Source organism: Osmia bicornis, chromosome 1 (genome assembly GCF_907164935.1).
Source record: "Osmia bicornis bicornis chromosome 1, iOsmBic2.1, whole genome shotgun sequence".
In the NCBI taxonomy this organism is placed as follows: Eukaryota; Metazoa; Arthropoda; class Insecta; order Hymenoptera; family Megachilidae; genus Osmia; species Osmia bicornis.
Genome location: NC_060216.1, coordinates 556,698 through 573,718, shown reverse-complemented (window position 1 = coordinate 573,718; position 17,021 = coordinate 556,698). Strand labels below are relative to the sequence as shown.

Genomic DNA, 17,021 nt, shown 5'->3' with positions numbered 1-17,021 from the left:
TTTGTTGGACAGTGTAATTGATACGTAGTTGTATAAATGAAATATAAATTATTTTACACTTTTTAGTGCATTTCGAAGTCGGATTTTTTTTGTTAAAAATTATTTTATTTCACACTTTTTAGTGGAAGGAGCAATATTTGAAGGATACCGAAAGGATGTTTTGTATTTTTATTATATACGTAATAACCATCAACCAAAAAAAATATATTGGTCGAATTCAGATGCTTAAATTTAATAAATAAAAGAAAACAATCTGAATATTTTTGTTAATTATTTTTATTTATACCAAAAAAGAAAAAATGCTTAAAATTTACTACCGCCTCCCCTCCCGCCGTTCCTGCCCCCGTCTCTGCCGCCACCCCTCCCGCCGCGCGGACATTTTCCGCAGTAGGAGCATCGTCGCGTGCCAGCAGCCGTTCCTCTTTCTGTAATGTAAAATTTAAAATGTTATATAGTTCATCCATTTAAAATATAATTTTTTTTTATTACTTACGAAGCAAATGGGTTAATAATTTATTCGATAAGATCTGTGATACTTACTGCGCTGCTGCTTCACCTCCTGCGCTGCGTGTTGGGGGTGCTGTTGTTGTTGCGGCTGCTGCTGTTGTTGTTGCAGCTGCTGCTGCTTATGTTGCGGCTACTGCTGCTGTTGCAGCAGACTCTGCTGCAGTTGGTGTTGCAGCTCCTGCTGCTGCGTCTCCTGCCTGTGTTGAACAGCCTGTCCAGCTGTTGCTGCAGCACATTCAATGCATTCATTATTGTCTGTTCTGAAAGAAAAAAAAGGAGAAATATGTATGTTACATGTATGTTTTTAAATCATGCAGTATATTCATTTTCCATTGAAGTTGGAATTATACTTACGGTTGATTGTTGAATCTTCCATTTTTATTTTTATTCTGTGAAAAAAAATTTCAATAATTAATGAAAAATAATCCGCATTTGTGGATAAAGTTCCGAAAAGCAATCACCCCCTATTTTTTATCGTTGTTTTAAACTCAGTATTCTTGCATGTTTTATATACGCTGATTACGAATATCGTCGTTATGTTTCATAACGGTTTAATTTTTGTCTCGAATCGATCCGATTGAGAAAAAGAATAAACCAGCCCGCGGGACTGGGAATAGTTCGATGAAAGATTTTTCTGAACAATGAATGTTTCGATGACGACTTGATTCAGATCGAATTATGAAAAACAGTCCTGCGGGACGCGGGACGGATCCCGTAAGGACAAGGACGTCGAACAGTGTTGACGAGCTGCTAACGGTTACATCGAAGCTTTGAATATACGATATTCAACAAATATACTGAAATTTGGCTACTACTTGATTTTCATAGTAAAATAAAAATTATAATTTTTAACGTTTATCTCAGTGAATACAACTGCTTCTCACAAACAGAAGCAGCACTGCCACAAAATAGCAAATCCTAATATCCGGAAGTAAATGAATAAACGGATCTACGTTTAATTTCTTCACACGTCGTTCCCACAAGAATTTACAAATAATAATATTGATTGATAAAGAATTTGTTATTATTTCGCCAAAGCGCTGCCGGCCGCCTTACAATAGCTAAATAGCCGGCAATTTTTATTCACTATGATATTCCTAATCAGCGTAGAGAAAACACGCAAGAATACTGTTTAAAAAAAAAAAGAAAATCGGGGGTAAGTGATTTTCAGAATTACATCCAACCAAACCACCAACCAATGAGGACTAAATTAATATATTTTTTAAAAATATAAAGTATTGGTACTTGTAATTTATTTTGTACTTACCAATATTCACTTTGTCGCGTTTAGATGTATACTGAACAAATATCTGTGACTTCTAAATGAAGAGAGTAGGAGAAGTGGTGGGGCACATTCCAGGATCGCACATATTTGCGTCGTATGGATTCACGAATACCGTGTAGTTCTTACATTGTTTGAAATTTGTCGACTGCCTCGAACGTAAGTAATAAATAAGGACAGCGAGTGAAAAGAGGACGAAGCGAAAACAATCCAGTCTATATCTGCAAAACAGTATTAATGCAACGATGAAACGTGTTTATTTCTAATTTTTTTTGCTATGAAACTTTTATGAACAAATTTATGATATTTTTCTAATTAAAACAAGACCAAACACGATGTAAATCGGACAAGTTTTGTTATTATTAATCAATTTAAATTGATCCAGTCAACCATTAATAACCAATTAAAGTGTAACGACCCAGAGTGAGTACGTCACTGCACCGACTTGTAGGGAGAGCGGTTCCCTTAGAAGGCGACTCGTAATCAATGTGTTAAGGATTTTAGGTTCGTGTGGTGTGCGGTTAAGGAGTGAAATCTAAACACTAATGTGCTAGAAACTGAATGAAAATACGTTTATTCAATAATAGAAAGGTAAGTGAATATTGAAATATAATACAAAATCGCTAGTATCACAATAAGTGCGGCTAGAATTAGGAATACAATAAGAGATTATAATACGTTCGCCCTAGATTGGGAATACAATTGAAAAATATGTAATTAGTAATTAATATATGTAAGTAAAAATTAATAATTGTAATTAATCGATAACGCTAACGCAAATGCGGCGTGGTCTTCTTATACAGTCAATACTCTGTTTGTTTTCAACAATAATTATGGAAACTAAACTCCAGAGGAGTGTGCGGCGCGCTGCATCAGCCGCGTCAAGGCGGCGCGTACAAAATTCAAAACGGTAGAATGTACACCGGTCGCCTATGCATCTACATATATGTTTAACGATGCTGGGTAATCATCAAAACTGCGACAGAAATGACAATACTTTTTCAAATTATTTTGAATAAAATATTTTCTTCACTTACTTACAAATTATAATCTTTATAAGTAATCTTCGTTATTCCATGGGAACAGAAGAGCCGTAACAATTTATTTTTCTTTAAATAATGTAAATGTTAATTTATACCACAAATTATCACAAGATAATTTCAAACAATATCCAACTCTGATCATACCTTATAAAAATAAAGAACAGTCCGTCTATTTACTTTACACGCGTATCATAACCCAAGATCATCTTACTATTACACATGTAAAATACTTTCTGTAACCACGACCTCTTTTCGTTGCTTGCCATAACTTTAGGAGTATTGCTAAGAAATTACATATACAGTGTAAAAATATTTTTTAACAAAAAAAAATCCTACTTCGAAATGCACTAAAAACTGTAAAATAATTACTATTTCATTTATACCAGTATTCCACAGCTATTAATAAAACCTACTTAATCGTTAAATAGGATACTAAATACATTTCAACCTTCTCGGAGGCGGCGCAAAATTAAAAACTTTTCTTCTACTAGGAAGTTCCTACTTCAGGCGTCCCCAACCTGTGACAAATGACCCATTTGATAATTTCAAGTAAACAATATTCAACGGGAATCAACATACTCATTGCCGATTGACTATACTGCAGTTCACGAGAGACCATATGTTTAAAGTTCGAAAAGTAAAATGAATAATCGGATGGTGAGTGAGGTTTTAGGTAGAATAAAGTCTAGGTTTTAATTAGTTATAGCTTTAGGTTTTAATTGATTAATTATAGCTTTAATTTTAGTTTCAGTTTAGTTAACATTTGAGGATTTGTAAGATTTGTAAAGATCTTGTAGTTTTACAATAAACCAGTTTGATTTTAGCTCGCTCTTGTCGTTCTTTCTCACTTAACCGTTCTCTTTGTCGTCTGAATTTCTAATCGATTCTAAGGAGAATCCGTAGTTGCACAAGTGAGCTCAAAAAGTTTGGTAGAGTGGGGAGAGCGACGAGAGCGAGCGCCTCGTTAGTGACATTAAATTTCTCGCAGTAAGTGTTACCGATACGTCGGTAATTAAGATTCCCAACACCATACTTAACTCGCGCAGGTTACTAGGTCCAGGGACATTTTTAATAACGTGTGTGATTCCCCTATACAGCTTGCTTCTTTCTTGACAATTATATAACTTTTTTCTTTGAAAAATAACAGGAATTTCATTGTATCGTGTATCTTTACCATGTCATCATCACTTATCAGTTTCTGTCCACCATTTATATGATCGGAAAGTACGAAGCACACACGTTATTAAAAATCTCCCTACACCTAGTGAGCTGCGCAAGTTAAGCATGGTCTCTCGTGAAATGCAGTATACATGTACATCAGAAGTGCTACCAACTACTGATACAATCGTTACAATTACGAATGTTTTCTGCCGTATCTATAACTTTTCGAATTTCTTTTCTTACGACTTATTAACTACCAAGTTTGCCATACCGTAATCATCGTTATTGGCAGGATTGTATATTCGGGTATTTTTAATTTTGCGCCGCATCCGAAAAGGTTGAAATGTATTTAGTATCCTATTTAACGATTAAGTAGATTTTATTAATAGCTATGGAATACTGGTATAAATGAAATAGTAATTATTTTACACTTTTTAGTGCATTTCGAAGTCGGATTTTTTTTGTTAAAAATTATTTTATTTCACACTTTTTAGTGGGACGAGCAGTATTTGTAGCATGCCGTAAGGTGGTGTACCGTTCTTATTGGATAATTACAACAACAATAGTTATTAACAATAACAAATACTATAAATGTTTGCAAGTGGGATCACTGTAGAAATATCTCCTATTCGATGTGGAAGGTTTCATAGCGATCGGTACGTTCCTTGCAGGGTAGCGCTAAAGAATAGGAGTTTGCAATAACAATAGTTATTATATATGTACAGGTAGGTCTCGATTAGTGCGAGTAATAAAGTCCAGAAATTGTTCGCATTATTTGAATTCGTACTATTCGAATATTTGAAACATAGAAATTGGTTCTTAGTTAAAGAACATATACGATTAAAATTTTGAAATATACCTTTCATACGTATATTATGAAATTATAATAGCATTAACATGTTTATTATTTTTTAAAGTATTTTATTTAACAGCGTTGATTGCACTTTCTTCTGCTTTTACATATCTCTATATATGTAATGATAAACCTGCAGTATTTTATGCAAGTCTCTGTTAACTTCCATGCTTTAATCCATGTCTGGATCGAAAAAAGCCTCGCATGCCCCGCATTAACTGAATTTTTGTTCGCATTAAATGCGACCTGGTATCATTTTAAAATTCGCACTAAACGGAATATCGCATTATGTGAACTAGCATTAATCGAGACTTACCTGTATACTAGTTTCTGGTCGACGCGATATGTGTATAGAAACAGTAGAGACAGACGATTGCATTCTGACCCATACACCGCCAGAGTAGGCGGTAGAATACACGTAGGCATACGTAGAATTCAATGTAATAGTAACAATAGTTTTTCACGAATATCTCAGAAACTAAAGCTTTCAGTTGATTATGCATAATAAAAAAGTTTTTCAACATCATGCCCCCGACAACATATTAAAGGATCATTGAAATCGTTCTATGTTGCGATTAGAAACTTCTCGGTTTTTTGCAACAAAAATCGTTCGGAATGAAAAAATGCAAAATGTTTTTTTAACGGGACCAATCGGAAGACATACTCTACAAGATGCAAAAGGTTTCGTTCCGATTGGTCCATCCATCTCGGAGTAATCGGCCAACAAAGCCAGAAAAAAAGAGAAAAAATTTACTGATCGAATTGAGTATCCTCCTCCTTTTCGACGTCAGATAAAAATGAGAAATACTTGGGATCATTGGCAGTATCGAATTTGTGGGTAGATGTATTTCACTATGACGAACTATGCATAAATATGCGGCAAAGAGAAGACAATGTTTACCGCGAGCTTTTATCGAGAGTTCGTTTTGGTGTTTTTACGAAACAAGATATTGCCACACTACAATCGAGGACAATTCCTTTTCACTCTGAACGTAGTGAAGACAGATTAAATGAATTATGCAATTATGTCCAAAATTTGCTGTTTGACGCAATTTGTATATTTCCTACAACAATTAACAGCGAAGAAGTGAAACTAGTGTCACGCGACACTCTTGATTGTGTTGAATATTTAAAGAAATGTGTGCACAAACTCTGAGATAAATACGAGGAGGATAATTCGCAAACAGCTGGCTTACATAGAATTATCACTGTCAAACTTGGTGCCAAGGTGATGTTAAGGCGTAATATAGATGTTACATTGGGCCTCGTAAACGGTACTATTGGAGAAATTGTTGGATTCTTACGAGCACCGGATAGTGGAGACATCAACACAGTGCAGTTTCGATTACCAACAGATAGTGTGCATTCGTTATAAAGAATTACTTCCAAGTTTGAAATAATGGATGAAACTTATGTCCTTCGATATCAATTTCCAACACCTCTCGGTTATGGAATCACCATTCACAAATGCTAGGGATTAAGCGTAAAGACAGCTGTAGTCGATATAGGTAATAGTATTTTCAGTTGCGGTCAGGCTTACGTGGCTTTATCTCGAGTAATGACTTTAAACGGCTTGCATATAATTAATTTCGATCCGTGCATGGTGAAGGCAAATACATTGGTTATACAAGAATATAACAGATTGAGAAGTATTTATAGGCCAGATTTAGCTGCACTGAAATATAAGCCGGTACGAAGACAGAAAATTCATGATGTACAATGGACTTCAATTTCCAAAACTCGTCCATTCTTTGTACCAGTGGATACAGATAATGCGACAACAATCCATGCAGATGTCTCGGTTAAAGGATTCATTAATGCTGACCACGTCTCTGGATATGCTAATGTTATATTGCAATGTATACCTTGCTGTGATAGTATGCGCCGAATGTTATTGACACGTAAAAGTTCAGATGCTATGAGAGCTGTACTTTCGTACAAGAAATTTCACAGGATGCATCTGAATTTTTCTTGCATATTATAAATAGTTGTACTGATATCCGAGCGATTGTGAAACATGACTTAACTCACACAATATGTTGTAAATGTTGTCATCAAACGTCTGTTAACACAGAGGACAGTATAATTTTAACACTACCTTTATCTCAGGTGGAATAACACTTATTCGGAATAGAACACGGTGGATGATGCTGTATGTACTCATTGTGGACAGAAGGGTATACTTTCAAAGAGTGATATTACGACAGCTGAAAATGTTTTCATAATACAATTACCGCTATTTCCTAATAAAAATGGTAAAATTGTGGACATTAAAAGACCTAACATCGTAGCCGCGCATACAGAAAGCATACACGTTGCCCAAAATACATATAGGGCAACAAGCGCTGTATTGTATATTGATAGTAATAGTAAAGGCAGGAAACATTACACATGCTATATAAAGCATTCAAAAAAGACGTTCGTATACATTAATGATGACACAATTCAATATAAGAAACAGTGGCCAAGAGGTGCAAAAGATGTATACATGATATTCCTTGAAAGAAGTAACGTAGGAAACCATCCCATCACTACAAAAATACATGACACTCAATGCCCCAGAGATTAATTCTAAATACATTTCACACATATAAAGTAATTTAAAAAATAAATATTAACCCACAAAAAGTACATTACATGTACAAAAAAGGTAACGCCAAGTATAATAGTTTAGGCATTATGAGCGGAGCACCTCTTTGCAATAATACACAATGCATTTCAGTGTGGCCCTGAAAACGTTGTGATATCCAACAAAAAGTACATTACATGTAAAAAAAAAGGTAACGCCAAGTAGTTTAGGCACTATATGGTACATATTTTGTGAATTTTCTAAAAAAGTAATGGATATCATGCAAAACCAGCCAAGTATTGAGTTATATATATTTTTGAAAATATTTATACTTGGCGTTTGGCTGCCTCGTTGCGATTCAACAAAATTTGTTGTACGTTATTCCAAACCTATGAATACATTGTCGACCTTATTGGAGCGAAGCTCCTCTATTAAACGACTGATAGGCATTTTTGTCACTTTTTAACTCAAAAACTGGATTATCAATTTTGACCATTCTTTGCAAGCTGATCACAGTGGGCACTATGAGTGTTTATGTAGAATAAAAACAGAGATGACCTTGAGGAATGGTCACAGAAACCGATACCCATGTTAAGGGGGTAGACGCAGGTAATGCAGACAGGTGACATTACCGGCAAAAATGAGCCTAAAGAGGGGTTTACGGGAATACACTTTCCGTCCTTATATGAGAAGATTTGGAGCTGGGTGAGGGTTCGTTCGAGACAGGAAGGTCCAATGCAGGGCGCTCTGGTCATGGTTCAACAAATATTGTTGAATCGCAACGAGGCAGCCAAACGCCACGTATAAATATTTTCAAAAATATATATAACTCAATACTTGGCTGGTTTTGCATGATATCCATTACTTTTTTAGAAAATTCACAAAATATGTACCATATAGTGCCTAAACTACTTGGCGTTACCTTTTTTCTTACATGAAATGTACTTTTTGTTGGATATTACATATCTAATGCAGATATAGTAATAATGATATTTATATTAAATGTACATTGATCTGTATTAGCGAATCAGTGTATTACATTATATCTAATGAAGATATAGTAATAATGATATTGTTATTAAATGTATATTACATATCCAATGCAGATATAGCAATAATGATATTATTACTAAATGTGCAATGATCTCTAGGAAGGTATCAGTATATTGCATTATATCTAATGTGGATATAGTTATAATGATATTGTTATTGAACGTACATTTATCTGTAGTAACGAATCAGTATATTACGTTATATCTAGTGTAGATATACTAAGAATGATATTGTTATTAAATGTATATAACATATCTAATGCAGATGCAGTAATAATGATATTGTTATTAAATGTATATTACATATCTAATGCAGATATAGTAATAATGATATTGTTACTAATTGTACACCGATCTGTAGGAAGGTATCACTATATAACATTATATCTAATGTAGATATAGTAATAGTGATATTGTTATTAAATGTACACCGATCTGTGGTAACGAATCAGTATATTACATTATATCTAATGTAGATATACTAAGAATGATATTGTGGTTAAATGTATATTACATATCTAACGCAGATATAGTAATAAATGTATTGTTATTAAATGCACATTCATCTGTAGGAAGGCATCAAGTAATTAGATTATATCTGATGAAGATATAGTAACAGTGATGCTGTTATTTAATGTACATTGATCTGTAGGAGGGAATCAGTATATTACATTATATCTAATGAAGATATAGTAATAATGATATTGATACTAATTCTACACCGATCTGTAGGAAGGTATCAGTATATAACATTATATCTAATGTAGATATAGCAATAATGATATTGTTATTAAATGTACATTAGTCTGAGGGATTATATCAGTTTATTAAATTACATCTGATGTAGATATAGTAATGATGAAATTGTTATTAAATGTAGATTGGTCTGAGGGATTAAATCAGTATATTAAATTACATCTGATGTAGATATAGTAATAATGATATTGTTATAAAATGTATATTACATATCTAATGTATATATAGTAATCACGAAACTGTTATTCTATGTACATTGATCTGTGGAAGGGATCAGTATATTACATTATACCTAATGTAGATATAGTAATAACGATACTGTTATTATATGTACATCGATCTGTGGAAAGGGATTAGAATATTACATTATATCCAATGTAGATATAGCATCAACGATGTTGTTATCAAATGTTCATTGATCTGTGGGAAGGGATCAGTATATTACATTATATCTAATGTAGATATAGTAATAATGATATTCTTATTAAATGTTTATTAGATATCTAGTGTAGATATGTTAATAATGATATTGTTATATAATGTAGATTGGTCTGTGGGAAGGGATTATTATATTACATTAGATCCAATGTAGATATAGTAATAATGATATTGTTATTAAATGTACATTGGTCTGCGGGATCAAATCTGTATATTAAATTACATCTGATGTAGATATAGTTATAATGATATTGTTATTAAATGTATATTGCATATCAAATGTAGATATAGTAATACCGATACTCTTATTATATGTACATTGCTCTGTGGGAAGGGATCAGTATATTATATTTTATCTAATGTAGATATAGTAATAATGATATTGTTATTAAATGTATATTACATACCGAATGCAGATATAGTAATAACGATATTGTTTTTAAAAGTACATTGATCTGCATGATGTAATCAGTATATTATATTATTTCAAACGTAGATATAGTAATAATATTGTTATTAAATGTATATTACATATCTAATGCAGATGTAGTAATAATGATATTGTTATTAAATGTATATTACATATCTAATGCAGATACAGTAATAATGATATTGTTGTTTAATGTATATTACATATCTAATGCACATATAGTAATAATAATACTGTTACTAAATGTACATTGATCTGTTCGAAGGAATCAGTATATTACATTATTTCTATTGTAGATATAGTAATCATGATATTGTTATTAAATGTATATTACATATCTAATTCAGATATGGTAATAATGATATTGTTATTAAATTTTACATACCTAATGCACATATAGTAATAATGATATTTTTATTAAATGTACATTGATCTGTATTAGGGAATCAGTATATTTCATTATATCTAATGAAGATATAGTAATAATGATATTGTTATTAAATGTATATTACATATCTAATGTTGATATAGTAATAATGATATTGTTATTAAATGTACACTGATCTGTAGGCAGGTATCAGTATATTACATTATATCTAACATAAGAAGATATAGTAATAATGATATTCTTATTAAATGTTCTTTGATCTGTATGAAGGAATCAGTATATTACATTATCTCAAATGTAGATATATTCCTAATGATATTCTTATTGAATGTGTATTACATATCTAATGCAGATATAGTAATAATTGTATTGTTATTAAATGTACATTCATCTGTAGGAAGGCATCAGGTAATTACATTATATCTGATGAAGATATAGTAACAGTGATGTTGTTATTAAATGTACATTGATCTGTATTAGGGAATCAGTATATTTCATTATATCTAATGAAGATATAGTTATAATGATATTGTTACAAATTGTACACCGATCTGTAGGAAGGTATCAGTATTTAACATTATATCTAATGTAGATATAGGTAATAATGATATTGTTATTGAATGTACATTGATCTCTAGTAAGGAATCGGTATATTCCATTACATCTAATGTGGATATACTAGTAATGATATTGTTCTTAAATGTATATTACATATCGAATGCAGATATAGTATGTAACGTTTAGGTCGTTCGCTACTTATGCGAAGGAGAAGATACCGCGAGTAGTACGGGCGTACGATTTCCCCTACGCGTTTCAAGGAGTGGTTCGCGTTCGCTGCGCGTTCGCGAAGGCAGAAGGAACGGTGAAGTCAGTAACGAGACGTAGTTTTGCGGTGTAAAAAAGAAAATATCGATTTATTCAGAAAGATGGTGATTGAAGTATGGCAAAATAGCCGATCACAGAATGGTAGTAGCACCGCAAATATTATGGCAGTTTACGCGTTCAACAATCAACGGAACGCAATTCTCATCTAATAGATGTTCAATAGACGCGCAGATTATGTAAATATAATATACAACAAACCTGACTAGATTGATCGTCAATAAGCACGCAGATCGGATTCACACGAATCGAAAGTGTAATACAAAAAAAAATGGTAACGCAAAAGAAAAGATTTCAACCAGTCGACTTTAACGCGACCCAAAAACTCAGTCTTCATTTATACGGAAAAATGACTGGTTGAATAACGCATTTAAATCTCACGGAATAATTATAATAGAATATAAAGTAATATATGAAAATATAACGTAAAGAAAAATCTCAACCAGTCGAGCGACTTTAACGCGACTCAAAAACTCAGTCTTCATTTATACGGAAAAATGACTGGTTGAATAACGCATTTTAAGAAATATGAGAAAATATACGAAAAGAATAACGCAAAGTATCCGAACGTAAAATCGTGACCCTGCTCGGAATGCGAAAAGTAATATATACACAACGGTTACAAAATTTCGTTGGTCGTCTACGATTCAAACGTCTTTCGCCAAGGACGAGTTATTGTTCGCTCGATTTGTTTCGGAAACATATACCGAAATCACGACGCACGAAGGTCGCGTGATCGTGGAGCGCGTAGGCAAGAGAGGAACGTTTGAATTTATTAACCGTGCAGCGAAATATTAACTTTTACGCGTCTCTTAAATCGCAGATTGGCGAGCCAGTGGATTCCGAGGATACTTCCGGTTCAGCGAGGTTTTCACCTGCGAACCTCAGACCGACAGGGGCACTGACTTCACGATTTCAGTCACAATCAAAGGATGAGAAGGTCGCGCACTAAGTCCCGACCCTCGACTCCTTTGCAGATTGAAATACGTGTATTTAAGAGAATCCGATAACCGTGGATTTGCCGGAATCCGTCAACGTTCTTCCTGGAGTACGAAGCGTACTCAAGGAAGAAATTAAGACTGCCAAGAGCGAGATCACGGCCCTCCAAATTGCAATGTAAAATTGCCAGAGCACAAGCAAAACGAGGATGGCTCGACTAGGTTTCCCTAGGAGTCAACGTCGTCTCGGATATGCCTGTGTAGGGCGATCTTTCGAGGGTGCTGAGTCCCAAGATAGAAGGCCACTACTTAATGAAAGGGAGGTGTCCAAGCTCGGGCTCTAGTCACGACTTGCTGGATCGCAATCTTTAGACGGTTGTCTCTTGGAAGAGAGCCGTAGGTGAAAGCGTCCGTTCTGCTTGTCGTTTGGGACCAGAGTGTCGATCGATGGATCGACACTGAGCTCCTTCGATCCGGCGTTCGAAGGAGGGGATCCGCACACGCGCTCCACTTTGAAAAATAAGTAGGGATAGCACATACCATCGCTATAGTTCCGATCTCCCAAGAAAAATCTATACTACTTGTTTTATACTATGTAACTGTACGAATGTACGGTTACAAGTAGTAATGATATTATTACAAAATGTCCATAGATCTGTAGAAGGTATCAGTATATTACATTATATCTAATGAAGATATAGTAGTAATAATGATATTGTTATTAAATGTATATTACATATCTAATGCTGATATAGTAATAATGATATTGTTATTAAATGTATATTACATATCTAATGCAGATATAGTAATAATGACATGGTTATTAAATGTATATTACATATCTAATGCAGCTATAGTAATAATGGCATTGTTTCTAAATGTACATTGATCTGTAGGAAGGTGTTAGTATATTACATTATATCTAATGTGGGTATAGTAATAATGATATTGTTATTAAAAGTACATTGATCTGTAGTAATGAATCCATATATTACATTATATCTAATGTAGATATACTAAGAATGATATTGTGATTAAATGTATATTACATATCTAACGCAGATATAGTAATAGTGATATTGTTATTAAATGTATATTACATATCTAATGCAGATATAGTAATAATGATATTATTACTAAATGTACATTGATCTGTAGGAAGGTATCTGTATATTACATTATATCTAATACAGATATACCAATAATGATATTGTTAACAAATGTACATTGATCTGTAGGAAGATATCTGTATATTACATTATATCCAATGCAGATATACCTCTAATGATATTGTTATTAAATGTACATTGTTCTGTAGTAACGATTCAGTATATTACATTATATCTAATGTAGATATACTAAGAATGATATTGTGATTAAATGTATATTACATATCTAACGCAGATATAGTAATAATGATATTGTTATTAAATGTATATTACGTATGTAACGCAGATACAGTAATAATGATATTGTTATTAACTGTTCTTTGTTCTGTAGGAAGGTATCAAGATATTACATTACATCTAATGTAGATATAGTAATAATGATATTGTTATTAAATGTATATTACTTACCTAATGCAGATATAGTAATAATGATATTATTACTAAATGTACATTGATCTGTAGTAACGAATCAGCATATTACATCATATCTAATGTAGATATACTAAGAATGATATTGTGATTAAATGTATATTACATATCTAACGGAGATATAGTAATAGTGATATTGTTATTAAATGTATATTACATATCTAATGCAGATATAGTAATAATGATATTGTTATTAAATGTACATTGATCTGTAGGAAGGTATCAATATATTACATCATATCTAATGTAGATATAGTAATAATGATATTGTTGTTCAATGTACATTGCATATCTAATGCACCTAGAGTAACCATGATATTATTATTAAATGTACATTGATCTGTACGAAGGAATCAGTATATTACATTATTTCTTATGCAGATATAGTAATAATGATATTCTTATTAAATGTATATTACAAATCTAAGGCAGATATAGTAGTAATGATATTGTTACTAAATGTACATTGATCTGTAGGAAGGTATCAAGGTATTGCATTATATCCAATGTGGGTATTGTAATAATGATATTGTTATTAAATGTTCTTTGATCTGTAGGAAGGTATCAAGATATTACATTACACTTAATGCTGATATGGTAATAATGATGTTGTTATTAAATGTATATTACATATCTAATGCAGATATAGTAATAATGATATTTTTATTAAATGTACATTGATCTGTATTAGGGTATCAGTATATTACATTATATCTGATGTAGATATATTAATAATGATATTGTTACTAAATGTATATTACATATCTAATGCTGATGTAGTAATAATGATATTGTTATTAAAGGTATATTACATACCTAATGCAGATACAGTAATAATGATATTGTTATTCAATGTATATTACACGTCTGATGCACATGTTACTTTGCGCGGTGCGAGGCGAGCGCGCAACGTAAAAGAAATAAAGAAAGAGAATATCAGTTGTTAATTTTTCTGAATTGATTGATTAGTGCGATGAGAAAGGTCTCGCCACCACCAGCCCTGACCGCGTATGACGCGGTAACGTCCTCTACTATCAGAACAATTTTAAAAGACGGAAATTTACGTATTTATTCCCGTTGGCTTCGTCAGTGTTCTAGGTCCCGTACGGGTCCCTCCTTGAAACGTTGTGTTGGTGTGCGTGGATTTGATATAAGAAAAGGTGTTATAATTCAAAGAATTAAATAAACTGGTTAGTGTGCAAAAATGAGATGTAATTCAATGAAACTATTGCAGCTAACAAAGAAAACTGATTACTGAAATAATACTGATAATTATGATTTGATAAATAGCTGAATTTGAATATAAACAGTTATAATTTACAAGGGTAAAGATGCTTATCCTATTGTATAATAATGACTATAGTTTGACTGGAAAATCGTGTAAAATATATATAAACAGCCTTTGATTCGAATTGAGATCGATTGTTATAAATTGTAAACGCTAGTATATTTTATTACCCAATGACTATCTCGACAAATCAGAAATTGGAAAAATAGCGGATTCAATCCGCGAGGGTACGACTTGAATGAAGAGACTCTTATAACCCGAAGGCTTTGCAAGTCGTCCCACGACTATAGCTCGTAGTCGGGACAATCGTTTCAGGAAAACCGCGATTTGGAAAATACGGAAAATATATATATTAATCGGTACCTGAATATGAGAGACGAGACGATCTAAAACGAAGAGACTCTTATAACCCGTAGGCTTAATAGATCGCCCGTTTTGCCTTGTTGAAATATCAATTATAATGCCGTGTTCGACAATTTAGTAGTAAACAGGCTTACTGTGAAAATGTAGTATAAGATATACGATAAAATCGTTGTGAAATCGCTATTGGTTCGTTGAAAGATCGCTGTTGAATCTGGAACACCAAGAGAGAAGATAGAATCCTTGTAGTACACGAACTTGTCGCGCACTCGATTGCCCTTGATTGCGAATGAAAAATTAACTAGACAATAGACAAGACACAAGACGGTTACGATTTTCGAAGAGATATAATTATTAAACGCGAAAGAATCTAATACGGAAAAATACGCGATCAAACGGATTAAAAGAAAAGAGAAAAGATAGAGGTTTAATAGTATGAAAAGGCTTTACGTGCGCGTCACTGAGTCTTTGCCGCGTATTCGCGAAATTCACCCTCGCGACACTCTGCCTAACGGGTAGGACTTGCCGCGCAGCTAATTTACACAAAGTACTTCGACAACTCTATCTCTAGACGCACGGGCTCCCGTCACGACTTACTCGATTGTTCGACGAAGAGTAATCAGAATCGATCGCGATCCTGGCCGGAAGGGCCCGTCGTGAGGACGATGTCCTGCGTGGGGACATTCCAACAAATCATAGCGTGTGACGGTAGCGTTACGTGCGTCGCTATTGGTTAAGGGCGCGTGCCAGACGAAATCCTCTAGATCATGCTCTCTCTCTCTCCTGGTGTTCCATCCCTGTTTAACGGCTTTTCGGTGTTTCTACGCCGTAGAATTTCTGGAATGTTCTATTCTCATCAATAATTCCAATATTAGATATAAAATGGTGCGATTATCAACTAATAGTATAAATCGGAGTTATTAAACAATAAATATGCGGATAATTATAACATGAATTATGTCTGTTGTACTATTACATGTGAATAATGGACCGGCTGTCACGAGGATCTCTAATTAACAATTGGCTTGTCCATAATCATTTTGTTCGCAAAGAAATTGATCAACAATACGAATTGCGGTGGTAGCGCGAGTTGTTCGTTAAAAATCCTAATAGCATACGATGATTTAACTGATAATTTCAGCAGTATTCAATTGTTCGATATTCGAATATTCATTCCTGTATTCGCAGCGAATTTTGTTCGAGAACGTACTTTCTATTCAAAATCGTACCGTTGGGTCTTAGTTTCCGATAAATTCTTAGAATTCAATACAATGACTTTTATTACTCTGTGTGACCCTTCGTCTCTAAACAGTTCTCGAATGTTGCTAACGTTCGCGGGTGAGGGTTCTCATTCCTCGCCCTTTGCACTCATTCGAATATTTGAATTTCATGCTATTTCATGCTTTCATTCCAACACTCAATTCGCACACACGATCGGGTTTGGGACCGACTGGCGCCTACGCGTGAAAAAGAGGA

The 17,021-nt window shown here is 33.4% G+C and overlaps 1 protein-coding gene across 1 annotated transcript; it reads right to left on the bottom strand.

Annotated features, from left to right (window-relative positions):
• Window positions 1-323: 323 nt before the first annotated feature.
• Window positions 324-1,794, bottom strand: LOC114881607 (probable basic-leucine zipper transcription factor F). Its single transcript, XM_046286112.1, has 4 exons — window positions 1,775-1,794; window positions 862-896; window positions 541-767; window positions 324-425 (listed from the first exon to the last, which is right to left on the bottom strand). The coding sequence occupies exons 2-3, from the start codon at window positions 881-883 to the stop codon at window positions 553-555; spliced, it is 237 nt and encodes a 78-aa protein (XP_046142068.1). The 5' UTR covers window positions 884-896; window positions 1,775-1,794; the 3' UTR covers window positions 324-425; window positions 541-552.
• Between the last annotated feature and the right edge of the window lie 15,227 nt (window positions 1,795-17,021).